Source organism: Aspergillus fijiensis (genome assembly GCF_003184825.1).
Source record: "Aspergillus fijiensis CBS 313.89 unplaced genomic scaffold BO72scaffold_4, whole genome shotgun sequence".
Taxonomy (NCBI): Eukaryota; Fungi; Ascomycota; class Eurotiomycetes; order Eurotiales; family Aspergillaceae; genus Aspergillus; species Aspergillus fijiensis.
Genome location: NW_024468980.1, coordinates 267,076 through 287,880, shown reverse-complemented (window position 1 = coordinate 287,880; position 20,805 = coordinate 267,076). Strand labels below are relative to the sequence as shown.

Below are 20,805 nucleotides of genomic sequence, written 5' to 3'. Positions count from 1 at the left end.
CCACTCCCCGTCTGACACTCAGCCCATCGTACTCGTATAGGGTTTCAGCGTCGATCAATGGCAAGCCAGAGCCAAGCGGAGAGGAGCTCGTGTGCACGGTCCCCGCGACGCCATCCAGCCCGCGACCCATGGATAGCCCGTCCCGTGCCGCTTGCCTGCTAAGGCTGCAGTAGCTGCCTCTCATTCCCCTCTCTTGCTGATCTCTCTCTCTCTCTCTCCCGCCCTCTCTCGGTGCACTCAATGCAATCACATATCCAACCATACTCATCACTGCCTGCCCAAGAGCAATCATGTCCACTACACCGACACCGACACCGATACCGACACCGACACCGACACCGTCTCTCACACTAACCCGTCCCGCCCCAACAGACAACCCGACGAAACCCCTCATCATCCTCTGCGACGGGACCTGGTGCGGTCGCGAGACCAACACGCGAAGCAACATCTACAAACTCGCCGAACTTTTCGGGGTAAGAATCGGCGCCCGGATCCAGTCTCCAGACGGGGTTCTCTACCTTGAAGGTGTAGGACTGGGCAGTTCGTTCCTCGAGTATGTCCCCATTCGCTATCCACCCCTTCATACCAAATGCCACCCACCCCGCTTTCCAACCATCCACTAACCCCCACCCCCACCGCCCCAGCTACATCTTCAACGGCATAACCGGCCAAGACATCGCGCAGCAATGCATCACGATCTACGAATACCTAGTGCACAACTACACCTACCCGACGCACGAGATCTGGCTCTTCGGGCTGTCGCGGGGCGCGTACCTCGCGCGCGCGGTCGCGGGGATGATCAACAACTGCGGCATCGTCCACCCGCTGCGGATCGCGGGCACGAACGAGATCGACGCCCCGCAAACCCGGCTGCTGTGCGAGACGGTCTACAACCTCTACCGGTCGCCGTACGCGACGAACGCGCCGCACGCCCCGCAGTCCCTGCGCTTCCGGCAGACGAAGTCGTGGCCGCTGATCGGCGACGAAGACCCCGCGGACCGCACCGCGCCGCGGTTCCACCCGCCCATCCGGTTCATGGGCCTCCTCGACACGGTCGGCAGCCTGGGCATGCCTGAGTACACCGGCGGGGTCGGACTGGACTGGCCCGTGTTCTACGATCAGCATGTCTCGACGGTCGTGGCGAATGTGCACCATGCGGTCTCGCTGCATGATCGGCTGTTTGTCTTCCAGCCGTGTCTCGTGAGTCGGGACCACGCGCGGCATTGCCGGCGGGATTGGGAGCGGTTCGGGGTTACGCGGCAGGAGTGGCTTCCGGGGTGCCACTACGATCTCGGCCGCCAGCGGTTCCGGTTTCTGCGCGAGTTCGGCGGTGGGTGGCTCGAGTCCCTGCTGGCCAGTCGGTGGTTCGGGTTCGCGAGCAAGGTCATCGAGCCCAACCATGTGCTGGCGGATCTGGCGCTGCGGTGGATGCTGCTGGCTATCCGCGCGCAGAGCACTACCGTGAATTATGAAGTGGTAGCCAACATTGAGCGGGTGATCGAGGATGTGACGGAGAGTATTCGTGGCAGAGCGCGGGAGCCCGGTCGCACCGGCGACGGCGATGTCTACGGGCATGTCCTGTCGTATGCGCCTTTTGGGTCGCTGCTTCTGGACGTGGTGCGGACGCTGCGCGGGACCCGAGGCAAGGTGTCGGCTCTGTATCAGTTGTTCTTCGATCTGCGGGACCGGCTGATCCCAGATGATAACGCTGTGGTCTACGATTTCTACGGGTTTGATGAGGATATCCCCGGGTGTGTCGGGGATTTGGCGCGGGTGAGTGAGCGGCGGTACCCTTCCAAGTCGTACGTGAAGTGGAGGTTGAGGCAGTAGGGTGGTTGGGTGGGCAGGGGACACGGTTATTCTTTGGCTTGCGTCGTGCTATAGCATCAATTAATTGCTTCCACCGGGATGGAAGTCACCTTGCAAAACGTCATCTTGCAAGTGACGAGGTACTGTACTGTGCTACAACATTCATTGGGAAGTACAGAGCATGCGCGGGACGGTGTAACTGTAACACACTCATGTACCTGGTTCCCGGGTCGAGGAATCTGCCGCAGTCGCAGGTACTGATTCCGCGTCCGTCCGTAGTCGAACATTCGATGAATGGGTGACGTTTATTGATCCTGCAAGATATAAGTTCCAATGCTCCCTTCTCCTCCTCCTCCTCCATCCATCATCTTCAATATGGCACGATGGTTCAAGTATTCAAATGACCGATAAAAACAATCAACCGAACAAGACCATGCCACGCCCCGTCTCCGGAATGCGAACTTGGGTCACGCGGCAACAAACCAACAACAACCTCGTGGAATGACAGATCTCACTTATCCAAGCAGAGCAATAAGAAATGGGACAGTGACATCATCACCGTAATCGACCATGAAAATCCACCATGTTTATCTGGGGTGGCTGGGAAGACATTGAAGGTGGCTGGTGGTACCACCGGGAGCAACCGATGCGGGGAAAACACCTACACAAACAACCTCGGCTGGGTAATATGGGGGGCTTATCTTATCGCGCCCCGCTTAGGGTTGGTCTTTCGCCCCGCATGCTGAACCTCTGCAAGGCATCATTGGTCCAAGGATAATCAAGATCATCGTACGCCAACAGTATTTCCGGCCATCGCGGTGCAATCCGGTGAAATTTCTCCGGTGGAAGTACTAACTATAAAGTACCGTCAATGACAGGGATGCGCTTCCAGCCAGGAATCAGTTACTGAATCCACGGTACGGATACCCCCCCCCAAACAGAGGACCGTCGACAATGCGTTTTATAACAAACTGGGCTCAACTTCTCGGGCTGGGTCTGCTGGGTGCCACCGCCGCGCTGGCCGTGAACCTCAGCACTTCTGCACAGAATCTCTTCGACGAGTCGATGGTCATCCAAGATGCGATCTACGACCCTGCTGCCGCGTATCTCCGGTACTTCTACTTCCCGCTCGCGGCCGGGCCACATGAGACCCGGTCGAGCGTATGGTATGCGGCGGGATTGCTGCAACGTGATCGAGGGGAGGATCGCCAGGAAGCGGTGAGAATCTTGCAGAATGTCATCGGAGGTCAGGAGAAGAATGTCTCAGTGCAGTGGTATGGGGATTACACCAAGTACCCGGAACAACCGACGGTGGGGACGCCGGCTTATCCTCCTGTTGTGAGTACATACCCAACCGACGATCATCTGCTGAGAGATCACGCGAGAGTGCTGACAGTGGCAAGATTTATAATTCATGGGACCCCAACTGGCGCGGGTTCATCGGGACGGCATTGATTGTCATCTACGAGGAATTCGGAGACCGACTCCCCAGCTCCATGCAAGAGCTGATCCTCGACAGCCTGTACAACAACACCGTCGGTGACACTTACCGCGTTGGCGGCGTAGATGGCGACAATCTGTACCCCGCGTACTCGAACGCCTGGCTGATGCGGACGGTGGTGGGGTCCTGGACGGGACGCAAGTTCGGCAATGCCAATATGACAGCCGCAGGCGACAGCGACGCCCGCGCCTTTTTGGAATTGTTCGACCGCAATGGCACGCTCTCCGAGTTTAATGGGCCGACCTATGCCGGAGTCTCGCTGTATGCCCTCACCATCGCAGCGAAGTACCTCGGCGCGACCAACGCCACCATCGGCCAGCAGGCGCCCCGCGTGATCGAGAGCATATGGGGCTACGAGTCGCAGCTGTGGAACGCCAACCTGCGCAACTTTGCCGGGCCGTGGGATCGGTCGTACGGCTACGACATGAACAAGTACGTGGCCATCATGTCGCTGTGGGTGTGGTCGCTTGTCGACAAGGAGCATGTCTTCCCTAATGCGACCTCACCGGTCTGGACGATGGCCCACGCCGACGACTTCGAGATCGCGCCGCTCATCGCCGTTCTGTCAGAGTTCCATCGGACCCTCGTACCTGCTGCTGCTCGCTCACGCCTTGAAGGGTTCGCGGAGGACGAGCAACGTACCTACACCGGGCACGCCTACGCACCGCCGGCGGATCTCGAACCGCGCAACATCACCACCTGGCTGTCACGCAACCTGACCATCGGAACGGCCTCCTTCAATCAGTCCGTCGTAGGAGGATTCTCTGAGGATTCAACCTCGTTCAGCCCAGCAGTCGTGCAGTGGCTCCGCCCTGACGCCTCGATCGGGTATTTCAACCTCTATCCGCAGGAGACAGCCCTGGTAGCCGACGTCGCCCCCTACGCGTTGAATCTGACCTACCCGCTGGGCAACGCGTCGAGCACCTTCACATTCGTTCTGGCTTCGAACCCCCTCCGCGCGAAGCGTGATATCGCCGGGTTTGAGGATGTAGACGGGCTCGCGATCAAGGTGGTAGGCGGTACTGTTGATCCCGTTCCCGAGATCTCGTTCTGCGGGCTCCTGGGCGGCACGTGTGAGGTTATTCAGTGAGTCTTCTTCCGCCACATCACCTTCTATCTTTGGTATCTTATGTCAAATCGGAACATACTAATCGTTATTCAGCAACTTCGAGTTTTGGAATGTGACATTCTCCATGCCGGCAAATTCCACGGCTGTTCCCAGCGTACAGTTGAAATTTGCATTCTAGGACGAAAATTGTGCGGTTCAAGCCAAGGAGAACAGATGCTGAGCATCGATGATTTGATCTCCTGGACCTCCGTCCCAGAGAAAATTTAGAAAGCGACAAAAATACCACTCAATGGCTTATCTTTTTCTGACAGCTATAATGCTGGAATTGCTCCGTAGAGTACAGACCAAGGCAGCAAGAAAGCAGGAGTCGATCCGCTCTTGAGCAGGGGATGAGGGTGTCCGTGAGTGTGTGTGGAAACGGGATAGGTGGGCGAAGCGTTGAGGATTTGATCAAAGGGTCGAGAAGCGACCGGGAAGGTGAAAGCTGAAGGCGCGATGATGAGCACGTGATATCATGCGCAGGGGCCATGAGCATCTGGAGTAGGCGCATCCAATTTGGACGCGCAAGGTCTAAAGTAACCCCTACGCTGACCTTGACTCTAATTATTTAAATGGAATCAAGTGAAACAAGCGTAATCTGAAACAAACCCATTGTCACGGTGTGAGTATTTTGCGTGTATCCAGCGTTCGTTGTGATCGGAAACAGTTTCTACAAGCAAAATCGGAAGTACTGTACTGCAGTAAACTTATAGTAGGGAGACATCAAGGCTACCCGCAGTAGACTGCGATCACACACATAGTCAGGGTGACATGATATTCCTCCCCTCAGCCGTCTCACAGAAGTTCATTTGGCCTATCCTCGCTAAGCAGGATGGAGACCTACACAGGAATAGACGGCGCCACATCCAGCCAAAAGTCACAGCGCGCCGGAAGGTAATCGAGGGCGACCTTCTCGAAACCCTCGAGGGTGACGACAAACTCCTCCTGTGTTGTGCGCAGTTCCGGCAGGGCGGGCTGGGTGTCGTTGGTAAGCTTATGGGCATTGGGATCACCCGTCTGGACAAAAGAGGCGTAAGCACCAGCAAAGCCCTCGTAGACGAGCGGGTATTCCGCCTGGATGGGCTCAACGCCGGCCCACCACTGGGCCTCGTCGCCGTGGTTGGCCGGCGGGATGGTGTACTCGATTTGGTAACCACCGGTCTTCGCTCCTCCAGCAATCCAGTGGCCCGGGCAGGCGAGCACGAGATCGCGGAAGACGAGTTCGGCGCGCACCCAGGTCTGGTTGTACGCCCCGATGGTTTCGGTGGCACCCTCGACCGGGTAGAGGGTCTCCAGGCGGGCGCGCGTGCTGGTATTGAGGCTAGGGAGGAATTCCGTCAGCCATACCCCGAACGCGGCGACCGTGTCGTTGAGCGGCGGGTCGCCCGACGAGGTGGAGCGGTTGAGGGCAGAGGGTAGGAAGTACTCCCCTTCCAACTGGGCGTATGTGGCAATAAAGGCTTCGCCGTTGAGGCGCTGGTTTTGGACGGCCTCGCTCAGCGTTTGCGTCAGGAACCCGGTGTCTGGCTCGATGACGGGGCCCCAGGTGAACATGCTGGGGCCGTATTTGTCGCTCTTGGTGATGGTGTAGGCGGCGGCATTGAGGACGTCCACGTCGAGGGCACGCAAGCACGCTAGTTGACCATTGCCGGCAGTGGTAGTACTACTATTACCAGCCGTGTCGGAGGAGGAGCAGTTGGTCAGGATGACCAAGGAGTCAAAAATAGCCTCCGACTCCGGGGCATTATAGGCGTAGGTCTTGGGCCAGTAAGGGCTATCCATAATGCCGCGGCGGAAGAGAGGGGGTTGAGTCTGCCCGTCGTGGGCGATCGTGTGGGCGACGACGCTACCCCCACCAGCACTAGTGCCCCAGAGGGTCACATTTCCAGGGTCTCCCCCGAAGAGGTGGATGTATTTCTGCACCCACTCTAGCGCGTACTGCTGATCCAGCAGGCCGACGTTCAGGTCGGCGTCGGCGGCCTCGAAGACCTCGCTTCCCGGCAGGAAGCCAAAGGCATTCGTGCGGTAGTTGGGGCCGACGCCCACAAAGTCGTTGGCCGCGCTGACCTTGAGTGAGGCGGCGTTCAGCCCCGGTGGGCCCGACGAGGCCGATCCTTGGACGAACCCGCCGCTGAAGAAGTTGACGTAGACGGGTCGCAGCGGCTGGCCCGTGGTCCAGGGTCGCGAGTAGACCCCCAGGTACAGGCAATCCTCCGATCCGTTCACTCCAAGTTGTGGGCAACGCGGAAAGCTGAGGTCAGTGTCGTACACACCGGATACGTTAAGTGGTGGCTGCGGCGCGCGGAATCGGTTCTCCCCCGTCGGAGGCGCCGCAAAGGGGATCTTAACCCAATAGCTGATGTTGCTGATCGTTGAGAGCTTTCCCTCAAATGAGCCGTAGTCAAGGTCCACTTGGAGGGTCTGAGCCGTAGCTGTTCCGAGGTAGGCAGAGCAACCAAGCATCATATAAACGACGCGGCCAAGCCAGTGACGGCTCAGCCCCACGCCGTCCCGGCGCAGGGGCATGTCTGGAAAGCCTGAATACCACTAATGGGTACACCACAGCACAGTACAGCACTTTTATGGTGGATTCGAGGGACCAGAGACGCAGTCAATTGATGAGCACACGGTTCATAATAATCTCTCTGGGTGCAGTTAAGCATGAGGTCTTGGGGGCAGTATTCATAACAAGCCCTCTCACACAGTGGCTCAACATACTTTGAGCGCTGAAGTACTTCGGGGTAGATTAGCCCGAGGCGAGTGCCATCTTCCTGGGGAAGCGGCATCTGCCAGGGAAAGCGTCATCTGCACGGCTATTGATGTGCATGAACTATACTAACAGCATGAAGTAGATGAGATGCGTGGGGGATGCACAAGGGGATGTGTGGGGGGGCATGGCGGGAGATGACATCCGTACCGCATTGAGTTTAGTCGCCGCCCAACGCTTTGCGGGGGCGGGAAGTGTGGAGCCTGAGGCCGTACCTGGCTTGCTTTTCTGTTTGTTTGGTTGTTTGATTGCAATGCGGTTCAAGTCACTAGGAGTATACCTGCCTTGCCTGATTGATAGCATCAGCTCATTGCTGATGTCTGTGACATCTTGAGCCATGATTGGGATGACTGAATGAGGGTCATAATTCCACCAATTATGTTGGACAACTCTTTCCGGGTCTCTTATCATGACTCGCTAGCAAGGGAGTTCCAGGAGCCCATAATGGACAAGAGAATAGAGTTCGAGTCATGACACTTGAACCGCGACCTATTATCCAATTCCCTAAATAATGAGTAATCTGTACAGCTCTTTCTTGAATGCCACGCGTGACCCCCAAACCCTCCCCTAAGGCCCACCAGTAACTAACCTTCCTGGACATCTTGCCGTTTCACTCTCCACTTCAGGGTGTCTCGACTACATCCAATCATCCTAACCATGTGAGACACCATGCTTTCAAGCCAGGCCTCCGGCGGTGGTTAGCTTGAGTAAGGATGAAATGGGGGTGGCGCCCGGGTAGAATGAAGTGGGAACCGTCGAGATCGTAAAGGACTGGGTCGAAGGGAATGGGGTGCTTAGGTCATTGGCCATCGTCGAGATTGAATACGTCCTAATGAGCGCCAATTGATCTCAGTGGTCCCGAAGACCCGTGCAACCAGGATTCAGACTTACGGCGTGGCGGTAATGGTCGTGGTGGTCGTGTAGGAATCGCCAGCATGGCCATCGGACTCCAAATAAGCTCCACTGCCAAACGCATTCTCGCAGGTCCAGGTGACATCATCGCCGCTATCAGTCCAGAGAGCGACGTCGTCCACCACAATATCTGCGCATGTATCATTCACAGAGCAAAGCAATCGGATTGTGGGTCGCGAATTGTCCGAGTTATATCCATGCCAGTTCTAAATCAAGTCACACGCGATTCTCAGCATTCTTGCATACGGAGACAATCAAGTCCAGTCACGTACCGTAAAAGTTAGGTTATACACCTCGAGCCCGTCTCCATCACCTTGGTCACCCCAAAACCCGGTCAGGCTGAGCAGATAACTGCCCCCGTGTTGGATGACCGTATCCCAGATCACGTTGCGGAGCGAGCCGCTCGACCGCCCCGTAGTCGGAAATATCACAGATCTTGGCATTCGCCTTGTCCGAATAGGAGGTCAAGGGGCCAACACTGCCGGAGAGCTGCGCGCCAACAGTGGCAGATACCGCCCATATCACGGAGACGACTGGAAAGGGATACATCTGGGACAATATGTGGTTGAGATTCAGTCACAATACTTGCTATCTTGGGGATGCCTCATTCACGGGCAATCATACCTAGTCCCTTTATATGTCTCGTTTCTCCCTCTTCGAGAGGTCCTAATCGACATCACTCATAACACAACCCGCGTACGCCAATCCACGAGACACCACAGGGGGTCTCTTCACCCAACAAATGGCACAGGCCGTCTCCATTGTTGACAGGATCAATCACAGACTGAGTCTGGCAGTCGGTTCTCCTACTCGCACCGGGTTCATGATCCCCCGAGGGGACACATTCAATCGCCGACCCGTGTGAGGCGTAATCATCGCCTGGGCTTGCAACCCGACAGGATGCTTACGCATGCCCATTTCGATTAACCAGGGGGAAGTTCCCGCGTCTCATCTCACGCGCAGGATTGCGGTGGAGAATAAATCCTCCATGTACGAGTTGTCCCTGTGCTTCAGTTGTAGAATCCGGTTCGGATGACGGCTTCAGATATGAGCACAGACCCCGGATCGCTTTCGCATAGTCAGAGAACAGTGTGTAGGCAAGTTCATTCCGTTACTGTACTGCGTCGCTGCTGATGTTACACTGTCAACCTTTATGGGCTGAAGTGGTGGTGTGAGATCCGCCAAATCGGTGGAAGGACCGTGAAGCGATCACGGAAGTTGACAGGTGAAGGTGAAGGTGAAAATGAAGCCGCGACGGTGGTCACGTGGTGAGCTGTTCAAGATGCCTGCTGCAACAGAAGCGAAGTTGCCTCCAAGGTTCTCTCGGTGTGCTTCCCTACCCTCCACCGTTGGGTCGTTGGGTCCCCTCCTTGCTCAGAAGCATCCTTGCAACGGTAAGCACAAGTCCTCAATTCACTCTTGGAGCGACTCTTTACCACGATAATAACTAAAGATACGACGTGTCCAGAAAGAGAAGTCTGCTGTGAGGCTTGATAAACACAATTGGGTGTTTCTTATGACTAAATTTTCCTCTGCATGATTACTGATTGACGCCTCCCATCTGCCAAGAGGTCTCTACCTACGCTTCTACCAGCAACACAATGGTTACACTTCTAAATTCCCCTCTCCTCGGCAGTTACTGGCCAATTTTCGCTCGATACCACGTCATCCTCGCTTGATCAACACAGCCTCCCCAGCTCCAACCCAGACTTTCCTCCGTTGCACCTTCTCATACTCCGCAATGCCAACGATTTCGCCCTGCGTATTCACAGACTGACCCGCCAGCGTGATGTTGGCGGCCACGTCCACGCCTGGATTGGTCAATCTCATCACCTTGGCATTTTCCCAGCCGGCCGCCGGCAACTCAAGCGCCGTGTATGGCCGCTGGGCCGCAGGGGAGGTGGAGTTCCACACCGACAGGCTGACCGCGACGAGCGACTCCAACTGGCCGTTGTCATAAACAGCGTAGGCGCCGAAGTCGGTGGTGTTGACCAGCACCTCGGTCTGCTTGTTGCCGCCGGAGAAAACGTGGGCATTGAACAGGGCAGCTTAATAGATGGGGAACACAGTGGGTGCCGTCTCGTTGAAAGTCACAGGCAGCCAGCTGGCGTAGGGGTATCGCGTGCCCATGTGGAAATGCACGCGTTCCACCCGCAGCGACGAGAGGTACAGCACGTAATCGACCGCCCAGACCGCCGCCGCCATTACGTCCGAGATGCCCCGCGCGCCCTGGCATGATATTGAATTGGTCTCGCCCAAGACATACGGAATGTCTGAGGCCGCGGTAACGTTGCCCAGGTAGTCGTGATACCACACCCGCGACAACACATTTGTCCGGTCGAAGATCGTCGTCGCGATCGTGGGGCCCACCCCGGTGTAGTCACAGGCTGCACCCATGTACTAAGATCCCGATGGTCAGTTAACATTTTCAACCCAAGTATAAGGGACAGCTCACCTCATGGTCTGCCACGCTCTTCGCCTTATCCGCACGCATCCCGTCCGCTTCGGCATTCGCCACGTTCCAGTCCGTTGCCGCCGTGACATGGCGCGGAGCTTCAAAAGCACATCCCTGGAACAGCTGATCCGCATCATGTTGGGTGAGATTCTTGCTGATAGCCGATGCATACTCGTTCCATTGATCGACGTAGTCTTGGATTGTCCAGTTCGCCGGTCGTCGTTGGCCTCTGGCCCATGCTGCATATGCCGCCCCCACGTCAATCAATTAGTGAAGTGAATCACGGCGTTACACAATCGAAAGAAGAAGAAACAGAACTGTGGATGGGGAAAGAGTTCAAACGCACAATCGACCTCATTACCAATCTCGAATCCGTAAAGCGCATCCCCAATGGCGTGATAGGCAGCGTGAGCCTCGAGAACACACTGCGCCAATCCATCCCCCACATCAAACAGGGTTTCGTTCTCAGCATTGAAAAAGTTCAGTCCTGAAAGTCTTCCACATCAGCATTCTTCACCCTCCATCTGCATTCCGGTGGGGCGATGCTACCAAAGATATACTTAGAGCCAGCGGGGAATTGCCGAAAGGACTGCAGAAACGCCGGGCCAAAGTACGAGTGACGCGGCTGGCTGGAGGCAATGGAATCAAACGGATCAATCAACGCCTCTGTCTGGTCAGGATAGTAAACCGCCGAGTTCTGCGTACTTCCGCCCACCCGGAAGATGGGAGCCTTGCCAGCAATATCTTTGAGGTTTTGAATGACCTGGCGCGAGAACAGGTTGGGATGTCTGTCGAAGCGATCCAGCTAAGAGTTAGTCTCATGCTTGCTCACTCCACCTTTCTGAGTTGCAAAGGGGGCTTACGTATCATTCCCAGCGTAGTCCACAATATAGCAGAATTCAATGGAGAAGGAATGGTAGTCAGCATCATGCACGGGCTTCTCAGGGCGAGGAGACGAGGCAGGAGCCAGCGAAACTGTACTGGTCACATTGTACACCGTAGAAGCGATTGCCCAGCCTCCCAGGTGCAGGAGATTACACAGCGTGAGTAACAGATATAGAGAGAAGGCCTTCATAGTGAAGATTGTAGATAGGCGATAAGAGACACACGGCAGACAACAATAGTTTTGTCCCGACGAAGCATCGCATGCATCTGCGTATTTGTGTATCTGCGTATGATGGCCCTGCGTTCACTCGGTTGATCTCGTCCCGAGTGCAAACTCCAGTCGTTCTCTCAGCCGGCGGTTTTTCCTCCAATAACACCCCCCGTCCAGCTCCAAGCACAAGCCGAACCACATGATGGTCTGCAATGCTTGATCACCCGCATTGTCGGCGTATGAAGATTATGTGAGAGTTGGAGGACTCGATAGCCGATGCCTGTCACGGTTGTGCCTAATGCCGACAATGACGCACGTGGGGTGTATTGTGGACGAGGCAGTCTGTAGATCAGTCCTCTTCTGACACGGAAGGCCTAGAGCATTGAATCTGAACATGGAGTCTGTGAAAGAGCCGTTCAGCTCATACAAGGTGTTCGTCAGCCTCTCTGTCTGGAAACAGTGGTGGGGGGTGCTTGCTTGATTGATGAAGGAAAAGCGATCAAGATGGTGGAGGTAAAAACACGAGGAGAGTCACGTGGCGTACAGCGCAGTACGTATCCATATCAGAGACCTCAAGTTTGTACTTTTCGAATTAGCCACTATTCGTCCAATACCAATATACAAATCAGAAATGTAATTGTCTTTGCTGTAGTATACTTCTGACTAACTTTCTTTCAGATAGACCAGAATCCGTCCGTCTTCTTCACACTCCCCAGGCGCCCGTCACAACAGGAGGCTTACCCGAACGCTCAATCGAGCAACTGCCGAGTAAAATTCCCTTCAGGATCCCACTCTCGTTTTAAGCGCCGCAACTTCTCGAGTCGCGCTTCCCCGCGGTACCGTCTCTCGATGGGCCCAGTCCGGGTCCCATTTTGGAAGTCCACAAACCGCGACTCGTCCGGCCCACGCATGATGGCGATGCACTGTTCATTGTAGCTGTCCACCTTACCGCGTTTGGCCGCGTCTGTATGCCAGATCAAATTGTTCCTAGTATCAACCCGGCAAAGTCAGCATTCTCACTCAAGAGTCACCAGAGAGGAGACGCGTACTGCCAGTAGCGAATATCATGCAGCGATTGAGCCGAATCCACATCAGGCGCCTTGACAGGCCTTGCATCCCATTGGAAATTGAACGCAGTATTGATTGCATCCGGGCACTCATCCACCATTCTCTTCCACACTGCAGTCGTCTTTGCAAAAGCATCAACATTGAACTCGTGCAGGCCCACCACGCCAAATTGCTTTAAGTCACCCTTTGCGCACAGGATCTCTCGCGCATCACTTGCATTCTGGATCGGCAACTCCCCTCCGGTCACCATCACTGGCTGCAGCTCGTACAGCGGTCCGAAGGGGATATGGGGATCCTCGTCACCCGTGTAACGCGCCGAAATAACCAGCGACGGGACGCGAGCCGGCGGAGGGGCCATGATCATCATCAAGCCAGCCGTCGCATGCTGTCCGTCCGCCATGAGTGGCTTCATCACGCGAGCGACCTCCGCCGCGCGATCCAGCGGGAATACAAATGCTCCAACCCATATGAGGCCTGCCTGCTTTCGCAGCAAAGAGAGTGGATGGGCACGAACGGTCAGCTGGGTTACTAATCCGAAGAACTGGCCGGCACCGCGTAACGCCCACAAAAGATCCGGATTTTCGGTTTCCGTTACCTCCACTAGTGTTCCGCCATCTGTAGCGGTGATGACCCGCGCCGAAATGATCTGATCAGAGCCGAAACCAGTGATGGAGGAGGTGATGGACGCTCCTCCGCCGAGGAAGTACGGTATCGCGCCGACGGTGTTGCCGTTTCCGAGAGCTAGATAGAATCCACGTCAGCATCAGCACTGAGTGAGAGAAACGCCTAGGGAAAAAAGGCATTGTAACCGAGTAGGGTACCTGTAAATAGCCCTGCTTCCGCGAGGCGCAGGCCCACCTGTTTGGACAGAACCCCACCAACTAATGTGGCTGTTCTTGCTGCTTCATCTACCGAAACATGAGCGTAATTACTCAGATCAATGATGACGCCACCCTCGCCGATCGTAGACCAAGCACTGTGGCCTCCGCAAGTAGGTACAAACGGGATGGAGGAACGAAGCGCCCATTGAACCTGCACCAACATCAGCACATATTGCCGAAGGGTCGGGCGTCTTGCTACCGAGGGCTTACAGTTCTGAAACAGTCTTCTTCGGTGCTTGGCAGAATAATCGCAGTCGGGGTTTGATGGTCAATATCAGTCCAGCGCCTCAGACGTTGGCAGAACTCAAAGGACTCGGGGTCTTGCAGAATCTTGCAGTGTGGTGCAACCGTAGCCTGCAGAGCTGGAAGCTGGGCCGAAACATGAGCGGACATGATTGAGAAGATGGTTGAGAGAAGAAAGTGCAAAAAAATGGGGCATGGACGAAATCAAGTGAGAAGGCTACAACCGGCTTATGTATTCGAGGTGGGGTTGACGTGTTCAGGCGAACCGTAAGATGTAGTAAGCTGACCCCCCTATAGTACTTGCTTTGTATAGCTTCAAGTGGGTCTTATCTCATACTGCTGATAGCGTCGTCCAATACTTGAGAACCGAAATCGAGGCGTAGAATCGAAGGCGAGAGAGTAGCTGCTTCATATACCCAATGGCAGGACACAGATTATAGGAATTGCGAGATGATGATCCGTGATACTGTGACCGAGCTGTAGTGATCGTTTGCTGCGCACTGAACCGAATAGATGATCAAAGGAGGCTTCGCTGGTGATAAATCACCGTCCCTATCGATCAGTCGCACCTGTTAGCAAATTAGATTGACTCCGGACAAAGTCTTCCTTATATCAATGTAAGAATTGAGAAGGTGGAGATCTGAACCAACCACTACCAAAATTATTCCCTTAAGTCAATTTGCCCTGGCACAAGGAGAATTCGAAGCAACTTGCCTGTAGAAAATGCAGCCATCAGCTTACTGCGCAGACTCAGAAGCAGCAGCCTTCGGTTTGGTCTCGAATGGTAAACCTTCTTGCAGCTGCATGCTTGACTCCGTCACGTCTTCCTGCGCGAGCAAATCTCGTAGCACAGCAAGCCGGCATTTGGAGACTGTGAGACTCTGTCAAGGAGGCTTGAACGAGTAATGAGGGACCATGTTCGTAATAGGCGTTTCGAGTTTTGTAGTTCAGGACAAGCAACCGTGAGGACGCCACAAAAATAGAAGCAAAAAACTGATCAAGCTGGTCAAAAATATATTGTCGCAGCTTAGCGTGGAGACCATGTCCTGCAGACAGTGCCAGGAACATTCATCGAAAAAATAAGCATGACTAGATAATACACATTTGCAACGAGCCATAAATTTAGTCGTGATGGCAACAAAGACGTGATTTCTGAGAACTGCCAAGTGCAAGTTGTATGACCCCAGCCCTGTTCGACGATAATACAAAGGCGGTATAGAGCACAAAGTTCTGCCAGGTGGGCACGGTGGGTCTTTCCCCGACAGCTCGCATTCCCGAGAATGCACCGCACCGCCTTCCCGGCAGGGAAACCAAAACAAGACATATGTTTCACAGTCGGTATTCATCTGGCAACCAGCAGGGCCTGTGGCGTACTTGGGAACACACTGGCTGATCGTAGAGGCAAACGCCCCAGGTCCTGCGTTCAAATCCCGGCCTTGGCACTTCCAGACGCTGGCTCTACCAATTTCGGGATTCACCGGTATGAAAACACCCGGGGGGTTTTCGTAGCCCGCGATGGCGGGCGAGCTTTTTTTTTTTGGTGATTACTTCTAGAATTTATCTTATTTTATTTTATCTAGAAAGCAATGGCTGGCATACTGGTGTTGACTAAATGGAACCTTTTGAAAACAGCTCTGCTAAGATGGATGAGTGGTGTTCATCAGGTCAAGTTGGAGGAATTGGTTTCGGCAGCCTGGTCTCCCTGAGGCAGATGGCTGTGTTGATGTCCACATCATGTAGGTCTTCTACCTCTGTAACTGCCTCGCTTAGGTCTTCCTCATGATCAAGGTCGACACACGACGTTTCGTTGTAGACCCTTCTATGGATTGGTCGGGGTGAGTTGCTGGGGATCCTGGAGCTGTCAGAGCCCCGTATGCGTCCTCGCCTTTTAAGAACAGCCCTCACAAGTGCAATGCCGCTCGGTACATTGATCGAGATAACGGAGATAGCACTTTCGAGGACAGCCCAGTGAGCGTACTCCATCGTTGCACAGATTAACTTGGCGGATCCACACGGATCGCCTTGGGCTATCACGACGAGACGTATGATAGACATCACGACAACCGAGTAGGCCATGAAGAAGGTAATGAGGACGACAAGGCGGCGACGGAAACTTCTTTTGAGGCAGATGATAAGCGGGACTGGGAGGAGGAGAACATAGAGGTCTATCAGGCAAGAGAGGCTCGCTGTCGATACGTACCAGGGGTAGAGCTGAAAACAGGTGCCCGGCAGCGTGGGATCCCATGCTTTTGCAATCGGTCGACACTGGAACACTGTACTTATCCAGACGGATACAAGCCAGCCCGCGATGAGAGAGCCCGCGACCCACAGGAGAATCCGGAAGACGCGATTATTCAGGCCGAAAACGCGGGCGTAGAAGAGAATGGCGGACAGTTTAGTGAAGCAGATAGCCCCGTTGAAGAAGAACAAAGACGTGAAGAGGTACGGAAACCCGACGCTGGGGTAGTAACGGAGGCCGATTCTGAGCCATAGGATTATGAGGGATAGGTAAGGCACTTCGGACAGCTGTGCGCAATATATAAATTAATTGGTCTGCGTTGGACCATATGCCTGGACCTCATACCAGAGAGAGGATGGCGAAATGATCATCCCACCACCACTGTGGGTGTTCGGCGATGGATTTGCTCGCTATTCGAACGATGGTAGACAATGTCATGAGCACGATGAAGACAATATTGAGCATGAGAAGCCTTGGTCTGGCGTTGGATGAACAAAGTGATAAATCTGCCATTATTGTAATTTGCATGCAGGATGAAACTGACTCCGACCAAAGTCATGCCAGCTGGTAAGCTGACCATCTTATAATAGACGGCCTAATTGAGTACGAAGCTAGTGTCTACAATTTGCAGCACAGCCGCACGGGGCCCGGGTGCAATCCTGCAGCGGTCTGTGTAGCGTCTTCATGGAGTGCCCGGATAGTGACGGTCGCATCGGAGCATATATGAGCTGAGGAACATCCCTGATCCCGCAGGTCTTGAAGCTCCCGAATCTGACCTTGTGCGACTGGGTAGAAAGCCCAATTGACTGCGAACCTATCAAGGCAGTCATCTTTGGTGCTTGTGCCCACATGCTGAGGATGAGTCCACCGCCGTTGCACGAGCTTGCTAAAGGCAGCTGTATCCAGATAATATCAAGTTATTGTCCCCTTTTGGCCCCTTTGCATTGTCAACTCACGATGCTTAATCCTCAATCCGAGCTGCCTTTAAAATTGCATGGTCAGATCCCTAGGGCTGTGTAAAATAGCGGAGAGTCCTCTGACGTCGAATCACTTTGATCAAAAACCTCCTCGTCCTCCCCCCTGAGTCCTCGCCACCACTCACTTTGCCGCACAAGTTCTCCATCTTCACCGCCCAGCAGTGCCCAATACTTCTTCAAAAACCAGACTTTGGCCTCCCAACTGCGGAAATCCCACGGTGTGCCTGTTGGATGACGTCCAACCGAGTCTTGTCTGTCCCGTTTCCCCATACCGGCGCCTCCCCAGCAGACCAAGCCGGAAATTATATCATCCATGAACTCATCCTCATCCAGATCAGCCTGACGGAGCAATAGATTTCTTCGCAACGTTGGGAAAGGCAGAATGTCAATATAAGGGTGGTGCTCAATCATGATCTGTTCACGATTTGGCCGCAGGTCCGGTTTCAGGGTCTTGAATATTCTTTGTACAGTGCCGACCATGTTTGCCTTAACCAGGTCATCCGCGGAGGACGCGCTGGGCCGGTAGAACGGCGAGAACGACTCATCGGCACAAAGCATTGATTCGTTGACACCGATCTGTATTCCAAGAGTGTACAGTGCTGTCACGGTGCAGACTGGGTCAATGCGGATGTGGTTAGCATATGGATCCGCAGCTGGCGCACCGGCTTCAAGAGTGACGATACGAATCTCGCCAGAGCGAAACGAATAGGGGCTTTGGGTCTGAACACGGATGTGAGATTTGGGGCAGCGGCATTTCACGGCGATGATGCAGTTTGAAGCACCGGTGTTATCGCCATGATTGTCTGGGACGAGAAAGGACGGTTTGGATTGAGATTCAGTGCCCACTATGCTCAATGCTGATGCAGGCTTGTCTGATTGCGGGACACTAGTGGTGAAATCCCTTAAGCTGGGAGCAGACGAGAGATCGTCGGAAAGTGAAGCCTCTACAGAAGCATCCCAGATGCTAGGTACAGACAGATTGTCCGACAATGGTGCATAGATCGTGGGGTCGAACTCCGACAGCGATGATGAGGTACAATCGAGGTTAGTGACATATGTTGAAGGTTCCCACAAGGGAAGAGCTGCTGAAAAGTCTTCCAGTGAGGGGCATGGGTCTCTATAGAACACCGCAGATGGAAAAGGAACTGGTATTCTCGGGGCTTCAGAGGCCGGAATTCCATTTGCAGCGATGTGGGGCAGAAAGGTCGAAGGTCCATGCGCTACGGCCGCTTCCGAGGCGTCAATCTCCACAGCTGCTGTTCTTTCAACCGCATGATTCTGCGCAGCCGACGCTGCGAGTGCCTCGAGGTTCTCTAGGCGTTTGCGAAGCTTTTCTCCTGAAAGAGAAACAGCAAATCAGTACTGACAAGATCCAGGGTTTGTGTATAATCAGACACCAGGCGCCAAAGTCAGCAGTGATGTGCGCTTACTGTACTTCTTCTGAGCTTGAATGTTCTGTTGCCTCCTCTTCTCTGGGTCGCGGCGGACGGGCTTCCGTTTCGCACTTCCGGTACTGTCAGTGGGCTCTGTGGAACCCCGGGTCTGCATCGGCATTGCGTATGTAATTAATCAGGGGCAGTCCTTGGAAGCGAGAGTATGAGGGGTTATCGTAGGGCGCTTGTTGTGAAATCGTCAGACGAGGTCTGAAGAAGCGGCGGCCAGACCATGGCTGATGTCAGCCATATCGCGCCTTTCCCGAATAATGCTAGTGCCAATTCCCCCCTCTATACATGTCCCTCACCCAATTCCAGTTATTCCTCAATCCTATTCTATAACGCGCAATTACACTCCGCTGGCACATTCCTCTTTCCATTTATTTTAGCCACTCTTGATCATGTAGCCTGTTCTGTCACTCAATACTGGGATGGTGATATCCTTTCTGCAGCCATGCGAGCAGCTTCCACGGCTGACGTCCCGACGGCCAATTGGCCATGACCTGCAATGGGACCGACCGACTCGTCCACAGTTCAATTTATCGAGACAAATCGCCAGAACGTGCCTGTCATAGCTTGAAACCCCGGTTCAAGCAAGCTGAGGCTCAGCTTATCTTTTCCTAAAATGGAGCTTTTAACACACTGCCCCACCCGGCGCTCGAATGAACGCACTCCTCTGAGAACGATAGCCCATTAAAACCGAGCGCTTGAACATCGCACTACACGCTAGGCTTCATTCGAGATTACGAGATGAACTCTCTCAGAAAGATTCAATTGGATGACCAAAATCGAAGAAATAATTTTGGCTTCTGTGCTAACTAATTTCCGGTACGTAAGAAGTACATTCATCGAAGCAAAAAGCTCATCCCCATATCGCTTGAAGGTCAACATCACTCACTGCCTTTGGTCGAAGGCAGGTGGATAGTAACCGCCATAATGAAGGTCCTCATCCGGAGTTGTGCGAAATGATGTCAACTGTTACATGTCCACACCGCTGGAAGAGTCCTCGTTGGTGACACCACCAGACGAGGTCAGAGTTGAAGCCCAAGTGGCGCTGGAGTCATGGCTTGCGGTAACGTTGATGCCAAGGGTAATCCAAGCCAAAATGCCATCCTCGATCGAATCACCCAACAAAGCATACTCAAAGAACGGGTCGGAGTCACTATCCTCAGTCTCAACTATGACCACGTGATCATCCGCATTCTCGGTGATAGCCACCGTGCTGGTGTTGTAGGGATAGGTAGCCTCAACCTGCGAGATCAGATCTTGGTCGAAAAACAACTGCCCGACGTGGGGAATGTGTCCCCCAGTCAGCGTGTTGTTGGGAAGGACCTGAGCGCCCACGTGGGCGATGACATGAACGTGAGTCGCGCGGCCTGAATAGTGTCCGGGAAAAACAGTCTTGAATCCAGCAACACCGTCCGCGTCGGTCTTCTGAATACCGCGGAGGAAAGTCTTGTCGAGGTTGGAGGCGTCGTTGCCGTTGCCGTTCATGCTGCTCTGGACTCCAGAGTAGATACCGGTAGAGTTGCAGTTCCAGACGTCCCAGTAGAGATCCTGGATGGGCTCGCAGGTGTTGATGTCGATGAATTGACCGTCCATGATGATGGGGACGCCGGCTTCTCCATCGGAGATGTCGTGGCGGATAAGCTCACCCTTCACCCAGAAGGGACCGACTTCACCCTCCGGAGCGAGGATGCAGACTGGGTCTTTCGAAAACAGCTCTGACTCAGAAGTGTTGGGCGTCACTTGGAGGGAGGAGTGGTGCGAAGTGTTCACCACCTTCTCCGTATCGCGGAGACCGAGGGAGCGCTTCTTGTACTTTTCGAACAAGGCTGCGCGACGGGAAGCAGCTCGTTCATGCACGCCTCGCTTCTCGAGCTGTCCAGCGCATTGGCTTAGGCTCCGGTGGGCATTGTGCAGGAACGCACGCTTGGAGACATCGGTGAAAGAGCTAGGCTCATGAGCACCAGGATGAGCCATGGCAAATCCGGCCAGCGAGAGTGCAATGGCTCGTTTGAGCTGGAGAATCTGCATTTTGAATTGATTGAGACGAAGGGGTTCGAAGGACGATCAGAGTGTGGAATGGTTGCTGGAATTGAATCCCTCGAAGACCATGGACGTGACCTTTATATCGGACTCCGTGATCTAGGACTCCTGCAATCATGGATTCCAGTGTCCATGCAATGGACTTCACTGTCCGTCTTGTTGCTGCAGTACTCAATGCCGCTCCGCGGACCCCATGAACGCGTCATCGTCGTCGTGGGCAATCTTGGCTGGTTGTTCTGGGTATGCTCTCACTGGGATGTAGCAGAA

General features: G+C 54.3%; 9 protein-coding genes across 9 annotated transcripts; 2 read left to right on the top strand and 7 right to left on the bottom strand.

Annotated features, from left to right (window-relative positions):
- Nucleotides 1-46: 46 nt before the first annotated feature.
- On the top strand, nucleotides 47-2,097 carry BO72DRAFT_474439 (T6SS phospholipase effector Tle1-like catalytic domain-containing protein). The gene is made up of 2 exons (XM_040947262.1): nucleotides 47-553; nucleotides 645-2,097. Exons 1-2 carry the CDS (start codon nucleotides 291-293, stop codon nucleotides 1,828-1,830), a joined length of 1,449 nt encoding a protein of 482 aa, XP_040805726.1. The 5' UTR covers nucleotides 47-290; the 3' UTR covers nucleotides 1,831-2,097.
- A 659-nt stretch (nucleotides 2,098-2,756) lies between these two features.
- Nucleotides 2,757-4,548, top strand: BO72DRAFT_395529 (uncharacterized protein; the record flags this gene model as incomplete). The annotated part of the gene is made up of 3 exons (XM_040941998.1): nucleotides 2,757-3,147; nucleotides 3,213-4,396; nucleotides 4,473-4,548. Coding segments are annotated over exons 1-3 (1,644 nt in total), but the record flags the coding sequence as incomplete, so codon positions are not given.
- Nucleotides 4,549-5,258: 710 nt separating this feature from the next.
- On the bottom strand, nucleotides 5,259-6,881 carry BO72DRAFT_368476 (putative carboxylesterase; the record flags this gene model as incomplete). Its single annotated transcript, XM_040940886.1, has 1 exon — nucleotides 5,259-6,881. One exon carries the CDS (start codon nucleotides 6,879-6,881, stop codon nucleotides 5,259-5,261), a length of 1,623 nt encoding a protein of 540 aa, XP_040805724.1.
- Nucleotides 6,882-7,715: 834 nt separating this feature from the next.
- On the bottom strand, nucleotides 7,716-8,540 carry BO72DRAFT_524143 (pectin lyase-like protein; the record flags this gene model as incomplete). The annotated part of the gene is made up of 3 exons (XM_040949839.1): nucleotides 7,716-8,014; nucleotides 8,077-8,303; nucleotides 8,370-8,540. 3 exons carry the CDS (start codon nucleotides 8,538-8,540, stop codon nucleotides 7,861-7,863), a joined length of 552 nt encoding a protein of 183 aa, XP_040805723.1. The 3' UTR covers nucleotides 7,716-7,860.
- A 1,222-nt stretch (nucleotides 8,541-9,762) lies between these two features.
- On the bottom strand, nucleotides 9,763-11,627 carry BO72DRAFT_465125 (glycosyl hydrolase family 79 C-terminal domain-containing protein; the record flags this gene model as incomplete). The annotated part of the gene is made up of 6 exons (XM_040946681.1): nucleotides 9,763-10,104; nucleotides 10,165-10,497; nucleotides 10,553-10,791; nucleotides 10,899-11,039; nucleotides 11,102-11,340; nucleotides 11,416-11,627. 6 exons carry the CDS (start codon nucleotides 11,625-11,627, stop codon nucleotides 9,763-9,765), a joined length of 1,506 nt encoding a protein of 501 aa, XP_040805722.1.
- Nucleotides 11,628-12,397: 770 nt separating this feature from the next.
- On the bottom strand, nucleotides 12,398-13,990 carry BO72DRAFT_491942 (FAD-binding oxidoreductase; the record flags this gene model as incomplete). Its single annotated transcript, XM_040948235.1, has 4 exons — nucleotides 12,398-12,635; nucleotides 12,698-13,457; nucleotides 13,538-13,748; nucleotides 13,808-13,990. 4 exons carry the CDS (start codon nucleotides 13,988-13,990, stop codon nucleotides 12,398-12,400), a joined length of 1,392 nt encoding a protein of 463 aa, XP_040805721.1.
- A 1,669-nt stretch (nucleotides 13,991-15,659) lies between these two features.
- Nucleotides 15,660-16,544, bottom strand: BO72DRAFT_491941 (uncharacterized protein; the record flags this gene model as incomplete). Its single annotated transcript, XM_040948234.1, has 3 exons — nucleotides 15,660-15,692; nucleotides 15,746-16,366; nucleotides 16,425-16,544. The coding sequence occupies 3 exons, from the start codon at nucleotides 16,542-16,544 to the stop codon at nucleotides 15,660-15,662; spliced, it is 774 nt and encodes a 257-aa protein (XP_040805720.1).
- Nucleotides 16,545-16,842: 298 nt separating this feature from the next.
- BO72DRAFT_176972 (bZIP transcription factor) lies at nucleotides 16,843-18,680 on the bottom strand. Its single transcript, XM_040939443.1, has 2 exons — nucleotides 18,487-18,680; nucleotides 16,843-18,393 (listed from the first exon to the last, which is right to left on the bottom strand). The coding sequence occupies exons 1-2, from the start codon at nucleotides 18,608-18,610 to the stop codon at nucleotides 17,078-17,080; spliced, it is 1,440 nt and encodes a 479-aa protein (XP_040805719.1). The 5' UTR covers nucleotides 18,611-18,680; the 3' UTR covers nucleotides 16,843-17,077.
- A 639-nt stretch (nucleotides 18,681-19,319) lies between these two features.
- Nucleotides 19,320-20,717, bottom strand: BO72DRAFT_176950 (intradiol ring-cleavage dioxygenase). The gene has a single exon (XM_040939442.1). The coding sequence runs from the start codon at nucleotides 20,524-20,526 to the stop codon at nucleotides 19,468-19,470; it is 1,059 nt and encodes a 352-aa protein (XP_040805718.1). The 5' UTR covers nucleotides 20,527-20,717; the 3' UTR covers nucleotides 19,320-19,467.
- Between the last annotated feature and the right edge of the window lie 88 nt (nucleotides 20,718-20,805).